The 25822-nt window shown below is 52.6% G+C and overlaps 1 protein-coding gene across 1 annotated transcript in view; it reads right to left on the reverse strand.

Annotated features, from left to right (window-relative positions):
• Positions 1–25822, reverse strand: part of VAC14 (VAC14 component of PIKFYVE complex) — a 61010-nt gene that overhangs the window by 29081 nt on the left and 6107 nt on the right. The window contains exons 5-13 of the mRNA XM_082062549.1: positions 24734–24841; positions 24071–24180; positions 22776–22882; positions 21797–21931; positions 21368–21520; positions 19903–19963; positions 12383–12527; positions 12056–12121; positions 1696–1846 (exon numbers count right to left, since the gene is read on the reverse strand). Coding sequence (XP_081918675.1) covers positions 1696–1846; positions 12056–12121; positions 12383–12527; positions 19903–19963; positions 21368–21520; positions 21797–21931; positions 22776–22882; positions 24071–24180; positions 24734–24841 — 1036 coding nt within the window. The remainder of the gene's footprint in view (positions 1–1695; positions 1847–12055; positions 12122–12382; positions 12528–19902; positions 19964–21367; positions 21521–21796; positions 21932–22775; positions 22883–24070; positions 24181–24733; positions 24842–25822) is intronic.

Genomic DNA, 25822 nt, shown 5'->3' on the forward strand with positions numbered 1-25822 from the left:
AGTACCAGAACCTCATCGTTTTTGCCTGGGAAGGGCTGAACTCACATCAGCCTGTGGGGCAGAATTTGGGTTCACTAGCTCTCACCATCCATCACTACCCCAGGACCAAATACAGATGCAGGGATTTCCACTAGCCACCCTCCTGCTCCCAAAAGAGTCTCCACCTTCAAACAACCTTCCGACAAAAAGAGTCTTCTCCAAAAGCCTCTGCTTCTCCAGGAGTAATCCAGGAGGGTCCTGGCCCAGCTGCGACCCCTTGATTCCCCCTGGAGCTGGAGCCCAGCAGCTGATCCACTCTCAGCCCTGGGTGGTCAGAGCCAGACAGAACTGGGGCCGTATTACACGTCCAAGGCCAACAACTTGACTCGTCTCCCCTCTCCAAAAACATCTGCCTTTGGGTAAAAGCCAACGACCCTGCAGAGCTCAGCCCCAAATAAATTTTGAAAGAAACAATTTTCTGATGCATTACAAGGAAGAGGAAAGCAGGTAAGGAAGCCAGAATCTGTGTGGGGGCACAATGCCCCCATACTGGGAGCTCCAGCTCCAGCAGATCCACTCGACGTGGGGAGAGCCAGACTCTTTTCAAATGTTAACACTTCAATATAAGCGAAGCCAAGTTGCTCTTCCAGATAGCTAACAGGGGCCACGGCAGCCGTTAGGATCCACGCCATCCCGCCTGCTATTTTTAGCTCATCCACAAGGAAGGAAACCTCAGACAAGCATCAGCGTGAGCTGAGCTGCGGCTCCTCAGCTGCTCGGCCAGCGCCGCGGGAGCCGCTCCACCCAGCAGTCTCGCTTCTGACCCCGGGAGGATGGAGGAGACTTGTGGAGGGCTTGGATTGTACCCCCACCCCTCCATCACAGAGCCTGCTACCGTGAAACAGGTAGATCTGCAAAAAAAAAACCCACCCAAACAACCCCAAACCTGATCTGGTTGCTGGCACAGACATTTTTAAGCCCAGGGAGGGGTGAGTGATCCAGGATCTTCAGAGAAAACAAAGCCTGGTGAGTGGAAAGCAAAGCCTCCCTCTCCAACGGTGATTTTGCGAGGCCCCGTGGCCACGTCCTGTGCGGGGAGAGGCAGCCTTGGCTCCGCGTGCGGGTTGCGATCCAAAGCTGACATGAAATGTGCTTTTGGCCGAGACGACCTGGCCCAGGGAGTACAACAGGGAGGCCCTTAAATAGCAGCAGCCGAGGAGAAGGGGCAGCCAAGCAACCGCGAAGGATGAGCCACAGACGAGGGAATGTGGAAAAAACTTCCTATGTGCTGGGATAATTAATTAAAGGGTTTTTTTTCTTTTTTTTTTTAACTACTGAAGTCCCCAGAAAATAGGTTTGTCCATCTTAATCTCTCTCCTGAGGTCCTGCTGGACACTCAGAGGAAAATAGCAGTCCATAGTCAACCTGGGCAGCCTTGAACAGGCAACATCATAGGCACAGACTGAACCTTCTGCAGATCTGTCTATAGTCTGGACACCTGGGCTTGCAGCCAGCAACCCATCCTGAACCAGTTTTAGAGCTCTCAGTGTTTTCACAAGGAGAGAAGCCACTAGCACCCAAGGTCCTGTAAAAAACAGGACAATGCTGACATCCCTCCACGCTGGCCCCTACAGCATCCTGCTGCTAAATAGAGTCCTAAATCCCCCAAACAGAGTCCTGTGTCCCCAAAACATGAGCCAGAGCTGCAGCACTCACCAGAGGAGCTCAGCTGGCTGGTCCTGGCTGGGATGTGAAGTTCCACCGGGCCAGGTCGCACATCAGAGCTGTCAGAGGGACCGTGACCTTCTGTCTGTCCTGCTGGGGAAGATGCAATTTCAGCCAGAACTTCCAGGTCCTTCAGGATAACCTGTAGAGAGAGGGATGGCACGGGGTGAGCAGGCACAGGGGTGGTGGCAGCTAGCAGGGTGACCTTTCCTTTCCAAACCCACGGCTGGAGAGGGCGAGATGGGAAGCAAACAGCAAATCTCAGCACATCGAGAAAGGCGTAGGGAAAAGAGGGCTACCTCTGGGGCTCCAAGTGGAAGTTTCAAATGATTGCAGAGGGGATGAGGCAGGAAAGAGAAAAGGGGAAGACAAAAAGATGTTTCTGTTCTGGGAGTCCCAAGGGAGCATTTGAAATTAAATCTAATTTATGCAACCAGGAACAGGGTTTGCTTCTCCCTCTTCCCAATTTGGGGAGCCCTGAGCTTTGCTTCCACACTCCCCTTCACAACCACAGATTTGGGACAACCCCAGCAGGAGCACGGGGATGTTCTTGGGGGCAAACATCCCTCTGCCCCCCTGGGTCAGCTGCCTGCACTCAGGACAGCGAGGCAGAGCTGCCATTTGGATTTCATAGCTCTTTCCTTCCAGAAGTCACCGAATTAGTCTATATATAGCATTTCTGGAGAAGCTGTTACAGGGTGGGTGGTTTTTTTTCATCCTCAACCCTTCTCATGTCTCAGGCTATTTTGGGTCCTGCTTCATCCAAATGTCCTTGGGTCTAGATGTTTCATCAGCCATCCCTGATCTCAGAGTGTAGCAGGGCTGTGGGGAGCAGAAAGGCTGCCAAAAAGGGCCGATTGCCATGTCTGACCAGTCAGCATCCAGCACAGCACAGCCCCGACCACCCCTCACCCACCAGCACGGTGTTCCAGCCTTTCCATGTATTCTCACACGGCATCTTCCTGAGGAGCTGCAGTTACAAGGGAGTTTAAGCTTTAGATTTATTAAAAAAAAAAAAAACCCTTACACCCTGAACAAAAAACCCAATTACTTGGGTTTTTTTTGATAGTGTAGAACTTGAAAATATGACCTCTAAAGATCAGAGATACAGGAGCCCCTGGGTTTTGCTGTTGCACAGATATCTTAAGCTGTGGAGGTGGTTTTCTTCTTTTTGGGGGGTTTGTTTTAAATTAGGGCTGATTTTTAAGCCCCTGGCAGTACTTGGGCAGGCAGCGGGGTGTCCAGGCTTAGGTGCAGCGCTGGCCATGGGGAAGCAGCCTGTTGTGGGCATCACGAGGTTCCAGCACGCTGGGGAAGACCCTCTGCCTATAAACATGATTAAGTCCCAGTCTGCGGCTCCCCAGGGGAGGAAAAAAAATAAGACAACAACAACAACAACTTGTACTGCTGTCCCTGAAGAACACGGCACCTCCGTGATGCTGTCAAGGATGGGACCTGGTTGCCAGCACGGGAGGTCGCTGCCATCGCCAGCCTCCATCCTCTGCCGGGGAAGGGTCTGTCGTCCCTGGCAAAGGAAAGACCTCGGTCCTCCCTCTCCCACCGGCTTTCAAGCATTGGTGGCTCAGATAAAGTGAGGCTGACAGTGTTTTGTTTCAAGCAGAGGATGCTCCTGAGATGAGCTCAAGATCCCTGGTCTCCTGAAGGCCCACGTGGATTCTCTGGTGGTTAATCACATGGCTCAGCTGAACTTTCAGCCTTTGAGTGGGGAAAGGCAGTAATTTGCGTCTCAAACTCTCACAGCTGGGAAAATAACACCCGTAGAGGTTTCTAAATCTCATTGTCTTTGGCTAAAACTGGCAAAAGAGACTCAGGACTTGGCTACCAGGGCCAGTAAGTGGGTGAGAGCTGGGACTCTGGTTCATGCTACTGATTTTGCCAAAGCCAACACAACCAGGATGACATATTCTACCATACCAAGGCCATAACAACACATGGCTGATGTACAGCATGAACCAGCCACCCATGATTGCCACCACTGCTACCCTGATGCCCCTTCCCAGCCCTCCCATCCGGCTGAGGGCTTCAGCTGTTGTCCAGCACAGACTTCACCAGCAGCTCCCACAGCATCAGGAAACAGGACTGAGACCCTGGGCTGGGCAGAAATCACTCCTGCTGCCTCCCAAATAATTTAGAGCCATGTCTTATCCTGTGAGGTTGAATTCTTGATCCAATCTTCCAAAGCCATGTGCCAAGCCCCATCTCTGAGATGCTGCTTGGGCTCGGGATGCTCCGGCAGTGATGGGCACCAGTGAGGGTATGGCTGTACCTCTTGAGCTTTGGAGAGGTTAAGGGGTGTCCCCACAAGCCAACTGTGCAGGTCACAGGCAGGAGGTGATAAAAACCAGCACAGGCTGGATTTTACAATTGGAAAACTTAGAGGAAATAAGAAGCAGGAGGGATAGGTGCATGAGCATCTGGAGGAAGAGGAGGAGCAGGCGGCCGTAAAGACATGGAGTTTTCCAGCCGTGGGAAAGAGGCAGAGAGCTCCAGCTCCTGCTGCTTCTTCCCCACACGCTCCAGAGCGGGTTCCCAGCTGGGGACAGAGCAGAGCCAGGAGCGCTTGGTATGCACCGCACATCCCTGCGCAAAGCAAAGCTGGAGCCGGTGGCTGGCTTTGTGTGAGCGAGGACGCTGTAAGAAAGCAATATCCTGCCATTGCCATGGCAACAGGCCGGCTGTGCCAGGAGCCAGCGGGTCCCATCCGTCAGGAGCTGAGCGGCCGTCAGATCCAATCCCAATGGCCAGCCTGGAGGAGCAGCCACCAAGGATGATTTTCCTGGCTTGGAAGGGATTTCCATGAAGGTTTCCGAGTGGTGGTGAGATGTAGGGCAGTGTGCTCCCGCTCCGGGTGAGCGTGGGGCTGGTTAGCGTGAGCTGGAAGGAGCAGGGAAAGCAGCATCGTGATGGAAGTGGGGGGACCCGGCTGACGTCACATGGGGATGAAGAGCAGCATGGAGGGGGACGAGCTTTTTGCACAGACGGGGAAAAAGGAGCAGGTTGTCAGACAGTTATAAATGAGCTGTTATAAATAAGCAGCTATTTCTCCTTCCTGGGAATAGGCAAGATTTCTTCCTGTATTGCCCCCAGAGCACAGATTTTTGAGGGCACACAAAACTGTTGGTCTCTCTGGCTTCTTCAGATTTAGGTCAGGTTAATTTGCCACTTGTTCTGGTTGAACGGAGCCGAGACCAGCTCTGCTGGTGGTGGCAACGCAGAGGAAGAGCAGGAGAAAAGCAGCCCCCAAATGGCACATGGTGGGTGGATACACCTCCCACATGCAAAGCATCACCTTGATGCTTGGGGAGGACTTTCCCTCCGGCCAAAATGCTGGGCTGGCCCTGGCACATTGCAGAGGAAAGGCAGGTGACCCCAAATCCTGGGGAGCAAGATTTAACACCCTGCAGCACACAGTGACTACCAGGGCAGGTGGCAGCAGCAGCTCCTGGGGCGGACACAATAGCAAGGACGAGGACTGAGCTCCTGAAGATGCTGTCCTTGCTGGTATTTATGGAAAAGTTAAAAAAAAAGGAAAAGATTAACAGGCCTGTGTGCAGCAGGGAGGTGCTCAGAGGTGGCCTCGGGTGTCCCAGGCAATGAAATGGGGCACAGGACACCAGGATGAGGTTATTCTTGCCAAGGAGAAGACGCGAATCCAGCTGAAGCAAGATGCCATCAAGAAGGAGAACAGGAAGGTTAAGGGCTGCAAAGCACTTCTTCAAATGAGACCAAGATCAGGGTGGCTGTGGAAAACCCCATGGCATTACCAGCTGAGGAGCGACCCAGTGGGGACCAGGAAAACAGAGAATGCTGCTGGTGCTCCCTCCTGCTCCAGCGCTCCAGCGCAGCCCCTCGCTGCTGCAGCGGGCACCGAGGCTCCACCAGAGGCCTCAGTTTATTTTTTCTCCCTCCAAACCTTTTAGCTGTAGCCAGGGGAGGGGAGGTGAGCACAGGCTGGCAGTCCCGGAGCCAAGAGCGGCCAGCAGCGAGGCTGGCCGAGCCCCAGGCACACACGGGGTGAAAAGCAACTTGCATCCCCCCTGCCTCCACCGGCTTTAAAGACAGCAAAAGAAATGAAAAAACACCATTAATCTTCCCACACCAGTTTAACCAGACCTCTTTTCAGGTCCCCGGCACAGCAACTTTTATCCTATGGTCTTGCCAAGACCTGTTTTTTTTTACCCCGTTACAGCCGCTTGGTTTCAGCCTGTGGCTGGGAGGGGATAGGGAGCAGAGGGAAGGCAGCGGGGCTGGGGGTTTCTCCTCTCCTCCCCATAGTAAATCTTGCCAGGTTCTGCTAACACACACTCACAGCATCAGCAAATGCCGTGGGGGGGGTCACTTGGTATTATGGCCATAACTACCCAAAACCTGAAAACTCGCTATCTCCTCTCCTGCAAATCCCCCATTTTTTCCCTGCTGCGGGTGTGTGAGGGCCAGACCTGCAGCACCCTCAGCAGCAGGAGCACTGTCACAGCTCAGAGCACTTCTAAAAAAAGTGTTTAATTAGCACATGGGGAGCTTAACATGCACGCCACCTGATGCCAGTCACAGGATGGGATGCCAGTGAGCTATTCCTTCACGTGTCAGAGGGAAGGGAAGGAGCCAGGACAGGACCAGCCACCGCGACAGGGCTGGAGAAAGCCAGAGCTGTATTGGAGCATCCCTGCAGGCCACACTGTGGCGGGTTAAATACCTGCAACCCCTTCAAATTCAGCACCCAGAATCCCAGCACTTATGACAGACAAAGGGTTTGCTTTCTTTGCTGCCTTGTCTCCCATCCAGCACGCCCCTCTGCACCCCAGGGAGCGAGGCATCCAAAGCCAAGCTCACCAAATCCTGCGTCCTTCACCTTCATGACCCCCCGGACCCACCCGAGTCAGGTCTCTGGGACAGTGATTGCCTGCAGCAGGCAGGTTTCCTGTGGTTTTAGTTCGCTCCACGATGTCACCCGGGAATGATACAGGCACCACCTTGAGCCCAGACTGCCAGTTTACCACTAGTTGTTCAGTATAAGTATAAACTGTATTTGCATACGTACACGCTAGCCTTGCAATTATGGTCTGGAACTGGTGCTGAGCCAAGAAACTCCCTGTGGATCGTGCTCTCCCCAAGGAACTTCCTATTCCTGCACGATGCAATGCACAAATTATCCTTCAACCCAGTGCCCTTGCAATGCCTGGAGTCCTCGGAGAAAGCATCACCCCACTCTGCCTTCAGACTTCTGCTTAGGGGCTGTTTCCACGTACAGCAAGCTGGGCCAACCACATTTTCCACCATCCAACTGAAATTATACACCTCTCTCTATACCCCATCATTTCAGTCCTGAGCTCATCCTCAGCTTAACTTCCCTCTCAAAAACGTGTAGCCTCTCCGCTTCAGTATTGTGTAGCTTGAGTCTCTCTCTGGAGAAGCTTTAACAACAAAATAATGAAAATAAAAGCCAAGCACACGTACATTAGAGTTCTTATCTTCACAGTCTTTAGTTTACACTCTCTGCTTTGCATGGGGTCACAATATTTCGGCTGTGGTGAATTAAATGCCAGAGCACAATGGCTCTAAAGCCAACAGAGCAAAGCTCCAAACCAAACCACACTAAAGCAGATATTCGCTTTGGCACAAGTTTTTGTCAGCTTCATTGTACTGGGAATTGGGCGCGATGGGAGAAGTTTGCCAGGATTTAGCGGGACAGCAGAGCTCAGAGAGCAAGACAGAGACCTGGGCTTCAAAACCCCACGGTGCTGCAGCAGGACACACAGGAGAGGTGTAGGACTTCACAGCAAAGGAAAGAGATGAATACCAGCATACCTGGGGTTCATAGAATCATAGAACAGCAATTGCTTACAATCCTGTCTCTCCTGGCTGATTTTGTGAGTTCTTTTTCTTTTTTCTTCCCTCCTCCCCCTCTTTTTCCCCCTATAGAATCACAGAATGGTTTGAGTTGGAAGGCACTTTCAAAGCTCCCCCAGTGCCACCCCTGCCATGAGCAGGGACATCTTCACCAGATCAGGTTGCTCAGAGCCCTGTCCAGCCTGGCCTGGGATGTCTCCAGGGATGGTTCATCCACCACCTCTCTGGGCAACCTGGGCCAGTGTTTCACCACCCCCAGTGTGAAAAATTTCTTCCTCATGTCTGGCCTGAATCTCCCCTCCTTTAGTTTAAAACCATCAATCTTTGTCCTATCACAAACGGGCCCTGATAAAAAGTCTGTTCCCATCTCTTTTACAGGCCTCTTAGAAGTACTGAAAGGCTGCAATAAGGTCTCTGCAATAAAGTTCTTCCTCTTCTAGTCTAATACTGGAAACCCAACAGAGGGGCAAAACGTTTCAGCTCGCCATGGAGAAATTTGCTTGATGTTCACACAGACGTTCAAAGCCCATCACGACCTCCACAAGCAGCAGCAGCCCAGGCTTAGCTAAACCCTCTCTAGGAAAGGGCACCAGCTCCTGTCCAGTGCCAGGAACAGATTTCTGCAGCATGCTCTAAAGATACAGCTGCAACAGCAAGCTATGAAATCATTTGGATCTTCTTGCTGTATTCAAAGCCTTGCCTGGCCTCTGCATAAACACAGGTAGGTTTTCCTGTTAGCAGAGTTTGAGAGGAAGCTGAAGTTTACCCTCCTTCACATCCAGCTCCACCTCATGCATCATTCCTGCATGAGTCAGATAAAAGTCCCAGCACAACTTCCAACCTCCAGCAAGATTGAGAGCAGCAGATAAGCAAACAGGAACATGTTCCGTCGTAATGAAAAAACTCCATTTTGGAGATGGAGAAAGAAAAAACAGAGAAAGAAAACCAGCAGCGTTGCTGTGTCATGGTTTCCTCAGCGATACCCTCACTGCCTGTTGTGTCCACCTGAACTCAGCACCTGGGTCCAGCTGGGAAGGACTGAACAGTTACTTCAGAAGCTGCCGCTGCACCAGGGGCTTGCCCAGAGAGATAACCCGAAGAAGAACAGGTCTGCTTTTCAGCAGTGCCTACCAGCAGCGGTGCTTTTAACCTGTGGGGGGAAAGGTACAACCCACTGCTCCCAAAAAAAGCATTCAGGTTTTGACTTTTCACCTTTTCTAACATCAATTCTTCACCCAGGTGTCAGGGCTGCAAGACTCACTGTGATGAAAGGAGCAGATTGGACAGAAAAACCCCCACTCCCAGTGGGGTCCTGTTAGTCTTGCAGCTGTGAGGAAGTTTTTAAGCACATCAAAATTTAACCAGGGCTTTTAAAGATTGCCTTCAAAACCAGGTCTCAAATGCAGGCCGGCGCATCTCCCTGCCGGGGAAATCATGGGAACTGGCGCGAGGTGATGCAGTGCAGCATCTGACAGCCAGGAATCCTTGTATCCTGACTTGTCTACATATCAAAGGGAACTGCTTGCTTCAGCTTCGCTCCAACTTCTCTGGGCTGCCTTTGTGAATCTTAACTAGGTCTCTTGACCGTTTCTTTCCTGGCGCCTGAGAACTGGGTAGGAAGGCTAACAGGAGAGAAAGCAGAGATGACTCAGGACACCGCAGATGTACCGTGAGATACTGGCCCCTGTTCAGCACAGCGGAGGTAGTGCAACACCTTGTGCTACTTGAATGATAAAAACAGGCGTGACAGCTGAAAGGGCACGAATCCAGCTCCATCCAGCGCGAGTCTCTCCTTGCTTTGGGCTTGATTATTTATGGCAAGCGCACAAAGAGACTTGGAGCAGCTCAGCAAGACCAGACCGTAAAAACAAGGTGTCTGAGCAAAGTCTTTCAGTCTTGTGCAAAGCCCTGACTAGCACTGACCCTCCAAAGCCAGATTCTCCTTCGGTGAGACAAGCTAGCGAGAAGCGACAGCTTCAGGGTGCATCAGGAGAGCATCTAAATTGTGCTTGGGGCCAGGGGCTCTGTAAAAGGATGTTCAGCCTTGTTGGGAAGAAAGATGGTATCGGCACTGCTGCCCAGCCAGGTTCCCTGGGGGAGGGCAGTATCGCAGGATGAAGACAGCAAAAAAATACCCTGAAGATGCGTGTACACCTTGTGCTACACAATACAACATGCGGAGCCCTATCTGGAAAAGGAAGGGAGGTGATTCCCCATAAGAGAACTGATGGGTTAAGCTCACATAGGACCCCACACTAACCCGGTGATCCCCAGCCCGTGAGCCAAGAGCTTCTGGGGATCCTGATCTGCTCCAGGACAACGTGAATGTGCATAAAATACTGGACTGAGCCAGGAGTAATGGCTGAGAGAGCACCCCGCGTTCCCTTTCCTAACAGGCACTGACGCTGCAGGTTTGCTAGCTCAATCTCTCCTCATCGTTCTCAAAAACACCCAGTGCAAAACCCCCTACTATTTCCGTCATTTCTATTTCCTCTGCAGCGAGCAGCAAATCTGGTTGGGAGCCAGCTGAGCGGTGGTGTTTAATGGATTGACTCGTCTATGGATTTCCTTAAACCCCCCTCCCCTCCAAACATTTAAATAAATAGAAGACAGGATTAAATAAATCAGCTTAAAATTACTTTTGAGCCATTCCCAGTTATGTCACATGGAGGAAATGCATCACCAGGGTCCTTTCTTCACTGCTTTTTTCAAATATTAATAAGCAGTGTAATTGCAACATGACTCACAGCAATCTCCTGCCAAGCTGGAGAGACTATCTGCAAGATGCAGGCTTTCTAGAGCGTTGCAAAGGCAGATGTGTGCTTGGGGACTCTTTTGGAAAGGTTTGCATCGTAAGCAGCAGGGTATGGAAAACAGCCAGGCAGTCGCTTGCCTTTGCAAGCGCAAGTCATTCCCTCGCTTGCTTATTCCCTTCCCTCCTCTCTCAACAACCCCCTCGCACATGGGATTTACTGCAGGGTTGGGGTTTGATGTCCTAAGCATGTTAGGCGAAGCAGAGAGCGTGTGATATTTATTCCACGAGGAAGGTCTGGCCCAAAAACCCAGCCGGGATCATTGGCAGCTCATGGCATGAGGTGTTCAGCTGACAGCAGAAGTGCTCCCGGTGCCCGGCCAGCTGCATGCCAGAGCTGCCAGCCTCCCACCCAGGCACTAGAAATGCCCCAGGGTGTAACAAAGAGCGGGCGAAGACAACAAAGATGCCAAAATTCAGATGACTGGAAGGAAAACAGAAGGGTGAGGAAGAAAGACATGGAAACTGGAAAATGGTGCAGCACCTCAGGAAGGGAGCAGTCTGGGAGACGAAGAGCACCATGGTGGAGCAAGGCACAGGCAGGAGAGTGAAGGCAGAGCTGGTTCACTCACAGAATCACAGAATAGTTTGGGTTGGAAGGGACCTTCAAAGCTCATCCAGTGCCACCCCCGCCATAAGCAGGGACATCTTCACCAGATCAGGTTGCTCAGAGCCCTGTCTCCAGGGATGGGGCATCCACCACCTCTCTGGGCAACATGGGCCAGTGTTTCACCACCCTCAGTGTAAACAATTTCTTCCTCATGTCTGGGCTGAATCTTCCCTCTTTTAGTTTAAAACCATCACCCCTTGTCCTATTGCAACAGGCCCTGCTAAAAAGTCTGCCCCCATGTTTCTTATAGGCTCCTTTTAAGCACTGAAAGGCCACAATAAGGTCTTCCTGGAGCCTTCTCTTCTCCAGCTGAACACCCCAACTCTCTCAGCCTGACCTCCCAGCAGAGCTGTTCCAGCCTCGGATCATTTCTGTGGCTCCTCTGGCCCCTCTCCAACAGGTCCATGTCTGTCCTGTGCTGAGGGATCCAGAGCAGATCCAGCACTGCAGGTGGGTCTCAGCAGAATAGGGCAGAGTGCTCCTTGCTGCCTGATTTTCTTTGCTCACTTCCAAGTAGAGCGATTCCCAGACAACCTGATGCCCCTGGGCATCTCCTGCAGCCCCATCAGGCAGGGCTGATGCTGTTTAATCATCCCATGACTTGGATTTTGCAGCACAGGCCAGAGTACGATCCTCTCACATCTCTACAGAGCTGTCACAAGGCACTCAAATTCACCAAGGACTTGCCCATGACCCAGCTCTATGGGGAAGATACCAGCTCTGGGACCTGAATCCCCACATGTCTTCCCAGGTAGGCAAAAATGATTTTCAGTAGCTGGCTTGGAGAGATCAGCTCTCAGAGATGGAGAGGAAGGTTTATACAGATAGAGGATCCCAAACACGCCAGCCTGAGACAGCCAGGCTTCAGCTAGGCAGTTACCTGCAGGCTCTGCATTGGGTCTTCTTTAGTTTAGCCAACATGGTTAAACCCCCAAGTGCCAGCACTGGCCAAGCCTCACAAAATTGCTCAGTTCAAACGAAAAGAAAACAAAAACAAAGTCCAGCTGGATGTGGAGACAGTAAGCCTTCAGAAGGACTTCTGCAGCAGGTGCAGCACTCACCTCATCCGACTCATCTGAGAGGGTCCGGAGCAAGATAGGGAAGAGGCTGTCAGTGTGTCGGAACATCTAGAACCAGAAAGATGGAGGGTATCAGTCCTACAGGCCTGCTTATCCTCCACCACAGGACCTCTCACCCTGGGGAAGGCTGCTGAAAGGTTCATCAGCATTTTCTACCTAAGCTGGATACTCAAAAAAGGCAGGTGGACCCTTGGTTGCAATGCTGCCAAGATAACTGCAGTCAATTCAACAGCAAGGAGTAGGGTGGGAGCAGACAAGTGCAGTCCCACAGAGCAAGCAGCAGGCTTGTATGCAGAGTCCCTGACCTACCTTACGAGGAGTCTTGATGTACAAATGGTAGAGCCATTTCAAGACTGCAATTCTGGTCATCATCCCAATGGACGTGTCATGAAGGTGGCAGTCCAGCACCTGAACTATTCCATCCAGGTTCAGGGTCACCTGGATCCTCTCGGAGCTGCATGGGAAAGAGAGAGGTTGGTTCAGCGCTGGATGTCCAACAAACTCCTCCCATGGTGGGCAGGTCTACAACACACCACAGGCTGCATCAAACATCTCAGCTCAAACCCTAAGAAACACTGACTGTCCCCTTGACCTGCTCCTGCCCCACTCAGCCTGGCCACCCCCACTTCTTATTCTGTGCATCCAGATATGCCCATGGCAAACCCAAGAACCGTGCTCATGTCTTCAAGAATTATGACAGCTGGGATGCAAGCTCTGGGCTTACAGGCTGTGAGGTCACGGCTGGCCATGGGCAGGTTTGCCCGTGTGGCATGGGTAGCTTCTGACTGGCATGACAAGCTGGGGAAGCACAGCAGCACACCAAAAACTTGCTCTGGAATCAAGAGAAGTCTTCCAGATTTCAAGGTTTACCACTTTCCCAAAACAGCTTGTACCCGTACATGAAAAAACTCTGTGCTACATTAATCCAGTACTGTGGCTGTGTTAAGAAACTGGCCCATATTGCAGTCATCAGGTTTTGGGGTTTGAAGACAAAAGACCCATAAAACACACTCAGAATTCAACTCAAGTTTGATCAGCTCAACCATCTCCAGAGAACGTCAACTCACATGTCCTCAAACTCCACTTGTTGGTATCCCTCAACCAGGCGAGGACATCCAGTCTCTGCTAATCCCAGCAGACTCATGCTGAGGAGCACGGGCGGTGCCCTGGCTGGCAGGTTTTTGGGATGCAGCTCTCTGCTACAAGGCTGCCTTGAAAATGTCATCTTGTTTCCCAAAAGATTAAGACAACTCTTGGTCATCAACCAGGGATGAAAGCAAACAAGTCCCTTAGTTCAGCAAGATGTTGCCTCTTTTATAACACTGACAGCCTGCAGATCATCAGCTCTTACTCAGGTGAAAAACACCCCACTTCTCCAAATAGTTGGGACCTGCATTTAGCACAGACAGGAGACCCCAAAGCAGAAGAGGTCATGTAGCAGCATTTTCTGTCCTGTTTGTGATCCTGAAGTCTACCTGATGGTTTCCCACCTCCTCAACAGCAATGAGGTGGGAAGTACCTGTCACAGGAGACCAGGTTAAGGAGAGATGGTTGGACTTGAGACGGTTGAAGCAGACCTCCAAGAGGTAGCTGCACTGAAGAGCTAAGTCACTCCTGTCCTACCCAAGCTACTGAATTATTCAAGGCTGGACCAGACTCCTGCCAATTTTTCTAGCAAACGTGCCCAGAGCTGCTCTGCATCTCATTTGATAAGAACTCCTAAGGGGCAGATTTCTCATGGTATAATTTGCAAGTAGAGCTGCGGCTTAATAGGATTTGATCTTCCCCAGGACACACGTTGTAAGGGCGAGACGAGGAGGCTGCGGCCTCTCACAGATATCTGACGGCTTGATCCACCTCATGTAACAGATGCTGGGGGCTGCAAATTGCATTTTGGGTTGGACTAAGTTTCGCTTTGTTGTTGCAAACAACTGCCAAGGGGCAAACACTCAGAAGTGCAGAACCAAGGGGAAGGAAGGACCCACAGCACAGGGAGTTTGAGAGAGGGGATGTCCAAGGGAGCAGCGTCCCAGGCCATTTAAGCCATGCTGAACCAGCCCCATATCTAGTTTTCCTGCAAAAGCAGCTCCGGCTGCAGTGGCACAGCCTGTCACACACCCGGCACAGGGCTCCCGATAGAGGAGGAGCACAAATCCTTGACCCGATTACACCTCCATGCCAAAACACACATCACCTGTGCAGGATGGGGAAAAAAAACCTCAGGGTAATGCACGTTTTCAGAGGGAAGCAGCCGCAAGGATGGCACAGAAAAGCAGCAGGTGAAGCCAGCTGGTTTGGAGGTGGCCTCGACAATGTCACATCCAGCAGCTCCACGCTGCTGTGAGGCAGGTGGGAGGATGCAGGGCGGCATCGTTTGCCATGGCACGGTTAGCGGAGTACGCTGGACTTCTGCCAGCACAGCAACAAGCCCTTTCTAGTCCAGTTTATGCCAAAACTGCTTGTGAAAACCCCTTCCTCAGTCATGCAGCACCTGGGTGGCTCAACCCAAAATCCACCTGAGCTGAGCTCGGATGTGGCTGGGCAGCACCAGGCTCACCTGAGCCAACCAGCCCCCAACCATGACATGTCCCACCGCCCCGCTGGGCTCAGCTCCTGCTGACGAGGCCGGCAGCTGTGCAAAGCTCCTCACCAGCTGTCCTCTCCCTGCATCTGCCGAGATAAACCTGTCAGAGGGGTTGCCAGAAGAGAAGCAGCTCATTTCACAGAGTCACAAACTGATTGGTGTTGGAAGGGACCTCTGGATATCATCCAGTCCAACCCACCTGCTAAAGCAGGTTCACCAGAGCAGATCACACAGGAATGTGTCCAGGCGTATTTGAATGTCTCCAGAATAGACTCCACAACCTCTCTGCGCAGCCTGTTCCAGGGCTCTGGCACCCTCAGAGTAAAGAAGTTTCTCCTCATATTCAGATGGAACCTCCTGTGCCCATTGCCCCTCATCCTACCATTGGGCACCACTGAAAAAGAGTCTGGTCCATCCTGTTGACACCCACCCTTGAGATATTTATCAGCATCGATAAGATCCCCTCTCAGCCTGCTCTTGTCCAGGCTGAACAGTCCTGGCTCTCTCAGCCTTTCCTCATAAGAAAGATGCTCCAGACCCCTCATCATTTACTCAGCACAAAACCTGGGTGCTACCCTGAAAGAAAGGCAAGAGGTCTGATGAACATGTGAAACTGGGGTAAAAGTCTCCCACCAACCACACTCCTCTGCCCCCGAGCTGGAGCGGCACCAGATTCCCGTGGGCAGATTCCAGGGGGACGGCAGCAGCGGTGACGCAGGCCCACAGCCCGCCCCGGCTCTCCTTAATCCCCAGGCAGGCCGGAGCGGGAGCAGCCGTGACGGAATCGCGTTAATGCGATCCTCCGGGCCTGCCACGCTGGCTCCCAGCGCCAGCATCTGCAGCAGGACAGATGTCAGATGCAATCGCTTCCATCTAACCCACTACCCTAGATTCTCCTCTGGAGGATGAATGTGGCCCTGGCGCCGCCTCTGTGGTTTGCCTGTGACAGCAAGAACATGTTTTTAGGGCAAACAGAGCAACAACAGGAGCTGTACCAGGCTCTCACCTCTGGATACTGGTACCCTTTGCTCAAGATGAGCGGTGGGACAGGAGACTCACCCCCCAGCACATCCCCCCATCTCAGAAAACATTCCCCAGCACAGGAACAGAGCTCACCTTCCCACTGCTTTCAACCCACAGCGATGTTTTTGACCCCATATGTCCCTTATCAACTCATTTTCTCAGTTCTCCTCTTTCTTCAAGGGCTTCTGCCATCCCTCTCCTCAGCGGTTGCCTTTTCTCTGCCAATGCCTGAGCTGTCATCTCCCTCCTGGCCTCCTGCCCGGCCCAGCTGCTTTCCTGACCCCATTTTCAGACAAGGTTAAGGTCTAGGCCAGGCTCTAGCCTTTAAGCGGCCTTGCCAAGGGTAGAAATATCCAGGTTCTTTCATTGTGGTCCAAGTCACAAGGGCAGCTCCCATACGGGCTGGCAGCTGTGCTGCTCAACGGGCTCGAGCCAGTGGACAGGAGGTAAATAGCTCCTCTCTGCTATCGGTCCCACAAGCTGTCGCTCTCTCCTCCTCCATTGCTCTCATTTCGGTGCTCTTGGCTTCCTTCTGCTCACTGCAGTTTTCCAAGCACTGGAAGTGCCCGCAGCACCAGTGCAAGCTCATCTCCCAGGGCACTGATGGGGCTGAGGACTAGGCAGAGGCATCCAGTCCCACGAGCTGTAGATCACAGTGAAAAGGGCTGGGGCAGCGTGCCCGAGGTTCTCCTCCAGTCCATCCATCCAACAGTGCAGTGGGAGCAGGGAAGGGAACCCACCTCCTCTCTCCAGGCTGCAGAGGGAAGCCAGGAAGAGCCTCACCAAGAGGAAACCTTGGATCTGAAAACTGCAACAAGACAAACTCCACCATACAAGTTGCTGGAGAAAGGGACTCTAAGACAGAATTTGTGCATGAGCTCAAAACAAGCCATGGTGCTGCCTTCAGCCAACCATCCCCTGGGTGCTGTGGGGCACCCAGCACCATCCCCACCCTCCACCCAAGCATTCACCATCTCCATGAGCTCTCCAGCTTGTTGGGTGCACCCCTGAGGTGTGTCAGGCTCTGGGCATGGGGCTACAGCAACTTCCAGCACAAGACAAGCAGCAGCAATTTTAGCTTTGTACTAAGCTCTAACTACCACCTTTAAAAGTCTGGTTTAAATGTAGCCTTGGGCAGCTGAGCCACGTGGCAGCCAACTGCCTTTTCTGCAGAGCAACAAGTAGCTTTAGGTGTCCATGTACTGCTCAATATCACCCAAACCAAGAAGCCTTCTTTACATCAGGAGGGACCACAAAGGCTCCTCCAGAGCCCCCATGTCCCTTACGCAGTTTGGTGAGGGATCGTGGTCCCATCGCCCTTGTCCAACTGCTGCATGCCTCACCCTGGCAGCCCTGCTGACCATCTGCCCAGCAACACGGTTAGGAAGTTGTCTCAAACCATCCAGGTCTTGTATTGAAACACTGATACAGTCACAAGAGCCTAAAAAGGCACTTGCCAGCTGTTTTGGTCCAGCGAGGCAGGACAGATGTGCCTGCATCTCCTCCTGCAGCAGCTCAGACCAACAGGAGGAAGCCTGGGCTCTGCTCCAGCAGCCTTGTGTCCACCTCCCCTTCCCGAGCGGGGCTCACACCAGGCATCGCAGCCTCAGTGGGGTCAGCCGGGCCACGGGAAGGCTCCAGCGCCTCTGAAACTCAATTCTGGTCCACTTCCAATAGCATTTTTTGCAGAACCTGGAAGCAGGGACCCCCACTTGCACAGGGAGCCCCACAGCCCCTCCAGCCCCATGCAGCCAGGCTCTCCAGGGAGCCAGTTTCTGTCTCGACACAGACACTGTCCTAATTCCCTAGCAAATGCCACCAGGAAGCTGGCAGTTACTCTGGAAGCATTTTGGATTGCCAGCAGCATGTTTTAGGAGCAGGGAGGTGCATGCATGTCAGTTTGTGGCCACAGGAACGTGCCCAGCATCCATCTATGGAGCATTCGGACCTCCTCATCTTCTTGGACAGCATCTTCATGGAAGAATATCTCTCTGCAGACACCGGGGCCACAAGCTTGCCACCCCTGCTGACTGAGGTCCTCCTGTCCCTGCTGCTGCGGTGCTGTCCCCCTGTCGACGGCCGCGCAGGGAGGGCAGGAGAAGGGGGCGTGAGAGCCGGACGCCTGGCGCCGGGCCACGCTCCATCACTCGCTCGCCGGGGAAGACGGGGGGAAGCAGGGGAGGGAAACGAACAAAAACACAAGCAAAGAGTGACTTCATCTTAAAAGGCAGCTGCAACTTCCTCCGTCTGCAGGCTTTCACAGCTTTTCAAAGCAACGCAAGGGTTTCCTGTGGTCCTGTCTTGACACCCAGTGGGCATTCAGCGTGCAGGCAGCTGCCTGCTCCCCGGCGTGAATTACGGCTGCAAGTGGCTTCGGGTGCCAGCTCTTGCCTTCCTCCAGTTGTAGGACCAAGCCAGACGGCCTGAGGGATAGACAGAGCACCAGGCAGATGTCCAGGGCTCCTCTTGGCCATGTACAGCCCCCCAGCTCCATGCCAGTCCCCCACAACGGGCACCACAGTGAAAATCTTCCAGGTCCCAACACTGAGCCAAGCACAGAGATCACACAGGATGGGGAAATGGGCTTCAGGGTAGGCAAAACCTCAGGATAAAACCTGGCATCTCCTGTTTAAAAGGGCTTAGGAGAGCTAAAGAACAAGTCCCTCCACAAAATCAGGTGTTTTAGAGATGCAAAGGGTCTCACCTACTGTCCCAGATCGCTTTTCCTGGCACTTCAGCTCAGGCAGCTCTTCTCCTGGCTCTCAATGACACTGTGACTGAGTCACTCCAGTTCCTCTACTACTGTCCCCCATTTGGTCTTTACTCCCGCTGTCCCCCAGGTGTGAGTTCGGCAGCACAGAGACTCAGTTATCACTTGTCCCCCTGACTTAATGCTTCTCCTTTTCCTTCCCCTTCCCAATTTCAACCTTACACACACCCACTACAGCACCTACTAAAATTCAAGGGCTGAGCAGGGCCAGGACACAGCAACCACAGGAAAGCTGGGGAAAACCAATTAGCAGCCACAAAATGAAAACAAGGCATAAACGCAAAGACTTCTACTTTCAAGAGAGGAAAAAATTAAAGACATCGTTAAGACCAAGGAGTATCTGGGCTTTGCAGGAGTGCAAAAAAGGAACCGAGCGTACAGACCGTCAACCTGAAAAGCTGACGCTTGCATTGCTCTAGGATGCGTTGTGATGGGCATCACACATCAGCCTCACTGGCAGGATCCAGCCAGAGTAACACATCCTATTTTGAGTACCACAACAACAAATAAATACATGCATCAGCACATCAAAAGTGCTGGAAATCACAACCTCTGAGGAAAGGAACTGCAGGCAGTAGGAGGAAAGACGCATTATAAGAGCAGATGGATTTGTCCCCAAATTCACCGACAGCTAGGTGGGAAGAAAGGTATTTGTAGGAGAGCTAGTTTAGATGAGATATTGGGGGAGACTGTGCTGGGCATGGAGCTGCTCTCTGCTGGCATGGGAGTGAGTAATGCCCCGCAAGGCGGGCAGGGGGACAGGCTGGCAGCAAATGCTGCCAAGATCTGACACCCCTCACCTTCCAGCAGTTGGCGCCGGACAGCATGGCCCCAGGCGCAGCCCCACAGCCATGGTGGGCTGCTAGGACCGCAGCACAGGGGGCTACGGGGCCCAGAAGCAGGGTCAGCACCTTCCAGGCTCTTCTGCCAGCCCTAGATGGTTCACATACCACCTTTCCCACGAGGTCTCTGCACCTCTGGCAGACCAGCACACCCATTCCTCTTGGTCCCTCTGCAAAGTGCCTCCTATTTTGGCCAAGATAGAAGAGCCATAACCAAGACAACCATCCACCTTACTCTATCTTTCAGCCAGAGTGCCCAGCCATGGGGGCTTGAAGACAGGCAAGGTGCAGGACTCTGAGTGCACAGACACTCATTGCCTCACCAGACCTCCCTGGGGCGCTTTGCAAAGTCTCCTGGGAGGGGCAAACACCTCAGTTTACCATAAGGTCAAGACATTTTGATACAAATGCATCAGAGAGAAGCAGTCAACTCCCAGAGCATCCCCAGTCATCCACCCCACTGTGAGCCAGGAGGCCCCTACTGCTTTCCAGCCCAGACCATCCTTCCCCAAAGCTTTGTCAAGCATCTGCCAGTTGTTGCCCGCACCCTGAGAATCTATCCCTTCTTCCATCCATCCCAAGCCCCTCCGAAGCAATGAATGGACCCTACCTGGTCACAGTGAAGACACTGCTGTTGCTCAAGTTGGAGTCACCAGATGCATCCAGAGAGCCTGGGGGCAGATATATTGGAGACACAGTTAATGGGATGGCAGGGAAGGTGGAGAGCAGTAGTGGGAGGCTGGAGAGCTGCACGACCTTCTGCAAAGACATCACCAGCCATCATTCGAAGGTCCAGGAACCCTGAGAATCCCTTCTGCCAGCTTTTCACACTCCTTGTCAAGCTCTTATCCACTGATAAAGGTATGGGATGAAGTTGGCACAGGACTGCACTTATCCAGCAAAACGTGGGCTGCACAGGTTCAGACCTCTGCCCCAAACTGGGTCTCCTCTGTAACGGAGACCCAGACACATCCTTCTGAGGGTTTCAGCCATTCTCAAAGAAGGAGCTCAGACCCACAGAGCTGCCTTCCATCATCCAGATTTCAATGCCTAGAGATACTGACACAAGCACAGCAAAGGCTGAAATCCAGCCCAGGACATTTCCACCTGGCAAGCTCTCCTGTGGCGTGACTCCACATGGAAGCCAAGTGACTCAAACAGCTTTTCAACCTCTGCTCTGCTCTTAAAGCGGGTCTTACAAGCACAGTGACAAAGCACAAGAGGATGAACTTGACTCTTCATGCCCCCTTGTGCCAATGTCCTCAACTCACACGCAGTGGCACCGCCACATCAGCACAACTGGGAGCAGAGCCGAGAGCTGGCGATGCAAAAGCGTCACAGGTTCATCTGCTCCCGCCTGCTTCGAGGTGCAATCTCACCCAAAGGGGTAGAGACTAAAGCAATTCAACTCTCTGTTGATGCTTCAAAGTTCTTTTGCAACAAATTTTAATAAAAGGAAGTATCCTCAGGACAAATAGAGAAAATGTTTTGCTGCTGGGCTACAGCACTAAGTTTTTCCCCTCTACCTCTTCCAAAAAACACTGCTGCATTGGCCGGGAATCGAACCCGGGCCTCCCGCGTGGCAGGCGAGAATTCTACCACTGAACCACCAATGCTGCCTGCATGCTGCCTGCATGCTGCCTGCAGGCCCTGACTGCCTGCTCCTGCCTGTCTTGTCCGCTGCCCCACGTGGGTCCCTGCCTCCTCATCTTCCACCTGCCTGCTGTTGCACAATAAAACCCTTCGGCCTTTTAACTCCCCGCTTCGCGCTCCCCCTCATGGCAGGATTTTCCAAAAGCCGCTTGTAGACCTCTTTCAGATGAGCAGGGGCGTGAATGTGCAGCCCTAGAAGGATAAAATGGATGGGCCCAGGTGATTTAAATGTTACACATATTTCACATGCCTGGACAACACAAATGTGCTAGAGGGAGCATTCAGTCATCCCAGGACAACAGCATCAGAGGGATGCTAGGAGGCAAAAGTTGCTGTTGTTTTCAGGCATTGGTCCACTGAGACCTTCTCCATTTAGCGTCTTCTTACTTACTCTTCCAGGGCTCAGCCCAACAGGGACTCACCGCTGGATGCTGCCTCTGTCTTGGAGAGGGACTCCTGCGAGGTGGGCTCTGCCAGTAGGGTCACTGACTGCTTGGTCTCATCCATTTCATCATCCTCTGGGATGACCAGCTTCATCAGGCTCTGGTTGCACACATTCGCCACCTCCTTGATGTCTGAGCAGAGCACTGTAAGGAACACACAGTCCCACACATGGCCAGGTGCCACATCTGGTCAGCCACGGAGAAGCCACGGCAGCCACACCACCCCAGCCCAGCTACTGCAACTCCCTCCTGTCCAAAGGACCAGTGTGGGTTTTAGGACTCGGTGGGGGGACTTCTCCTGGCCCTCTGCAGCCACACAGCTGGCCCTGTGCCCCAGGGGCAGGAAACAGGAGCTTCCCTGCAAGTTGCTGTAGCAGGAACGGGAGCAGCTCTGAGTTACAAGGATACTCTTCTTGCGATCGTCGTAGGAGAGACACGGCAGGACAGCAGTCAGGATCCCCGAGGAGTAAGGCAGCATCACCCGGCCAGCCAGCTGGATGAACTCCCTCATCCAGCACATGGCTGTCAGCTGGATCAGGTCATCTGCAAGATATGGGACAAAAAGGTGAGGAAGGGGACAGCACTGGCACCTGAGCCAACTCCACAGGACAAGGACCACTGCAAGCAGAGAGCTGCCTCTGCTCCATCCAGAATGACCCTAGTCCAGGACACTCTAGTCCTAAAAGAGCTAGACAAGACCCGAATCTGCAGTGACGTTGAGATTAAGCACAATCATTAGGTTTCAGAGTTAACCGAGTTTGATCCATAATCTGGTTTTCATCGTTTGCCAAGATTTCTGTCAAGCTTCTCAATACATAAGGATATTTCCTCTGTCACACCCACAGCAGTTACATGTCTGGGTCAAGCATCAATCCTAGAGCTGGGCTTTTATTAACCTCCCCAAGTTCCAAAAAAGGGAGCACAGCTGGGGCAGTCAGCTGATGCAAGGCCAGACTTGGGGCTTAAAGAGCAGTTTAAGCTCAATAAGCACCGTAACCCGCTGCCATTGTCTGCACAGCACTAACACAAAACACCAGACACATGGTGCTTAACCATCCTGCTAACATACCCAGTGCCATCAGAAGTTAAAATAAACCCCTAAGGAGACTCTTCCATATGTGCTAGATAGGCACAGGTGCCCTCCACAGACAGATATTTTATCTTCAAGCACCTCTGGTTTGATGGGTTGCCAGACCTGTATTTGAGGCTGAGGGATCAGTAGCGCCAACTGCAGGAGAGCTGCCTGTCTCCTGTTTCAGCAATGTTTGCATGCATGATGACAAAAAAAGGGCAAGTGGGCAAAATGGTGGGAAAACTTCTGGCCTGGACCAGTGGCTGGCACCAGAGACTCCGAGGTGGATGCTGAAGCTCAGTCCTGTGCACTCACCCGCTGCCTGGCAGTGGATCACCAGGATATTTGCCATTTCTGCAAATTTGACACTGGAGGGATTCTTCTTGATCTCCTTGAGGAATTCCCCGAGAGCCACCTCGCACCTGCAGAGAGGCAGAGCAGCTGCTCAGCACTCTAACAGCACGGAGGGAGAAGTTACAGAGACCAGGCTCCTACACAAACACATAGAAAGGATGCTCGTGGCATGACGTGTCTATGCACAGAGGCAGGAAGGACAAGGCTGACAAGCTCACCCTACCCCAAGGCAGAGACTGTGCACAGCTGTGAGGATGGAAGTCATGACTGCCCAGAGCTCCTGGCACCTTCCCACAACTCCCCATAAGCCACACAGGCTCTGCTGAGGAAAACATGAGCCTGGGATGGGGAGAAGAGAGGGGAGCAGGGCGGCTGATGATCCTCAAAGCTTCCGGTGCTTGTTCCTTGACATGTGGACATGGGGAAACAAAACAGTGGGGAGGATCTAGTAGGGTATGGCAGTGGGATAGTCCCAGGCCAATCTCAACCACTGACTTGTGCCCTACAAAACAGGTCCAGTTCTTCTGTCCTCTCTGAGAACACCCAGCCATTCCTCTGCTTCAAAATGCCTCTGTCTTGAGACCAGCAATGGATATGAGGGGCAAGCTCGCAACAAGGAAGACATTTTTTTACACTGAGGGTGGTGAAATACTGTCCCAGGTTGCCCAGAGAGGTGGTGGATGCCCCATTCCTGGAGACACCCCACGCCAGGCTGGACGGGGCTCTGAGCAACCTGATCTGGTGCAGATGTCCCTGCTCATGGCAGGGGTGGGACAGGATGGGCTTGGAAGGTCCCTTCCAACCCAAACTATGCTGTGATTCTATGTTAATGCTCGTTTCTCTTCTGCACCCAGGAGATGCTGGGTGGATGCTCTACCTTGCTGAGGGAAGCTCATGTGCTGTAAGCTTCTTCCCAGAGCTCATACCCCATCCCAGCAGCACACGTGAGCCTCTGCAGCTGTGATACTGGGTGCAAGGGCTGGGAAGGCAACAGCTCAAGCGAGTCAAAACAGTTTGTCCCCCAGCACAAACAGACCACGGTGTCCTCCACAGCCACTCCAGCCACAACAAGCCAAGGTAGGGAGGTCCTTGTCAAGGACACTTTGATCCACCAACCCAGCCATCCAGATTGCTTTGTCTCCCACCACACACATGAGGTTTCGCTGCAGTTATACAGAAGAGTTGCAAACAAAATAAGAGGGTGATGGAAAGTGATCAAGACACAATCCGTGGACCCAGGCAGCCTCCACACTCACATTTTCCGTATCTCCTTGCTGTTGTCTCCCAGGATCTGGAAGAGCCCATCTAGGATTTCTGGCAGGTAATCCAAGAGGTTGATGTCAGGCACAGACTCTAAGACCAGGATCTAGCTCAAAGGAGGAATAAGAAAGAAGAGATGAATTTTGGAGAAGCTAACTAACATCAGCAGCACTAATCTGGTGCGAGACTGAGGAATTCAGAGGTGAGCTGTGTGGGACGGGGGAAGGACAAGAGAACAGCATGGAGTTGCCCATCTTGGAAAGAAGCTGGGCTAGCACAGGAGGCAGGTGATTGGTTGGGTGACAGAAACTGGTCTGGCACTGTCCCTTGGGAGACTGTAACCTCTAGACCATGGTGTATCTATTTATACAAACAACGCTTTGACTGTATTTTCTAACTTCATGTGCAAAGTCCTGAGCCAGGTTGGTAGAAGCACAGTATGACGTCCCTGCAACTGAACAGCGAGATGACAAGGACCCGTCGTTTTAAAGGAGCAGTGAAAACCTCTACTGGCTTAAAACACCTGCCTACGTGCATTCAGGTGCCTCAGCTCACACACCACTGCGGATATCTGCGGTTTAGCCAGACACAGGATGCTGACGGATCACGGTATTTTGGAGTTTGGAGAGGCAGGAACACGTGTGGCCATTCACACCTACCCAGGATATGATGAACTGTCGGGCATACTGGTTGTTGGAGTAAATCCTCTCCCGCAGCAGTGGGATGAAGCCTACCAAGTCAAACTGGTTGCTCTCTGTCACGATGTCCTGCAGAGCCCAAGCAGAGGGTGTCAGGCCACCACCCCACGCCCATGCAGCCACCCCCACCCAGCCTTTTTTGAGGCACATGACAGGATAAAAGATGACGAGCAGTTGATGCAAGAGTCTGTGGCTGGGAGGCCACGGGAGAAGGAATCACGCGGTTTGCTCAGGAGATGAGGCAGCAATTCCCCTCGGGCAGGGACTAACGCTGAGCAGGACCCAGCGGAAGGTTCCTGCCTGCTCCTGTGTGCCAGCCCTGCTGAACAGGAGGGTGGGAGCTTCTCTGATTTATCCTCAGTGGTACGTTGCACACATGAGCAAGGACCCTTGACATAACCACGCGTCTCACGGGCAGGAGAGTCCCCTGGCCTTCCTTTAAAGCTCTTCTTACATGCTTGGTGGATTTTGCTGCATGGTTAAGTCTCTTGCACCAGCGCAGTGGAGCAGATCTCCCAGCAGGAAGGTTTGTAGCTGTTGATACGGAGCCTGCATTAACTGCTGGTCTAGTGAGGAACAAGGGCAGGACCTGGCAGGGAGCCACTCACCTCCGAACAGCAGAAAAGGAACTGGGAGGTCTGGGAGAGCACAAGCCTGTCAACAGGCAGAACAGGAACCGAACCCCCACCCCGACGCAGCAGAGCAGCTCCGCTCATGCTGCTACTCGCTCAGGCAAGGGAGGAAAAGCAGAGGAACAGCCCTATTATTGCCTGAGACAGGGCTGCAACCCTGCTTGGATTAAAAACCTAATTTCCCCAGACACCCAGCTTACAGGACCTGAATGCAGATGTGACATCTACCACCTTCTGGGTGAAGAACCTTTTCCTGGTGTCCAACCTAAACATCCCCTGGCACATCTTCCTGTCATTCCCTTGGGTCTTATCACTGGATCAGCACTAGCCCCTCAATTTAAAAGACTACAGTTGATGAGAAAATTAAATGTTTTGACAGTAGCGACAGGACTGAGCTGGGATGGTTTTAGCAGCTGCA

Source organism: Streptopelia decaocto (genome assembly GCF_964273445.1).
Source record: "Streptopelia decaocto genome assembly, chromosome: 11".
Lineage (NCBI taxonomy): Eukaryota > Metazoa > Chordata > Aves > Columbiformes > Columbidae > Streptopelia > Streptopelia decaocto.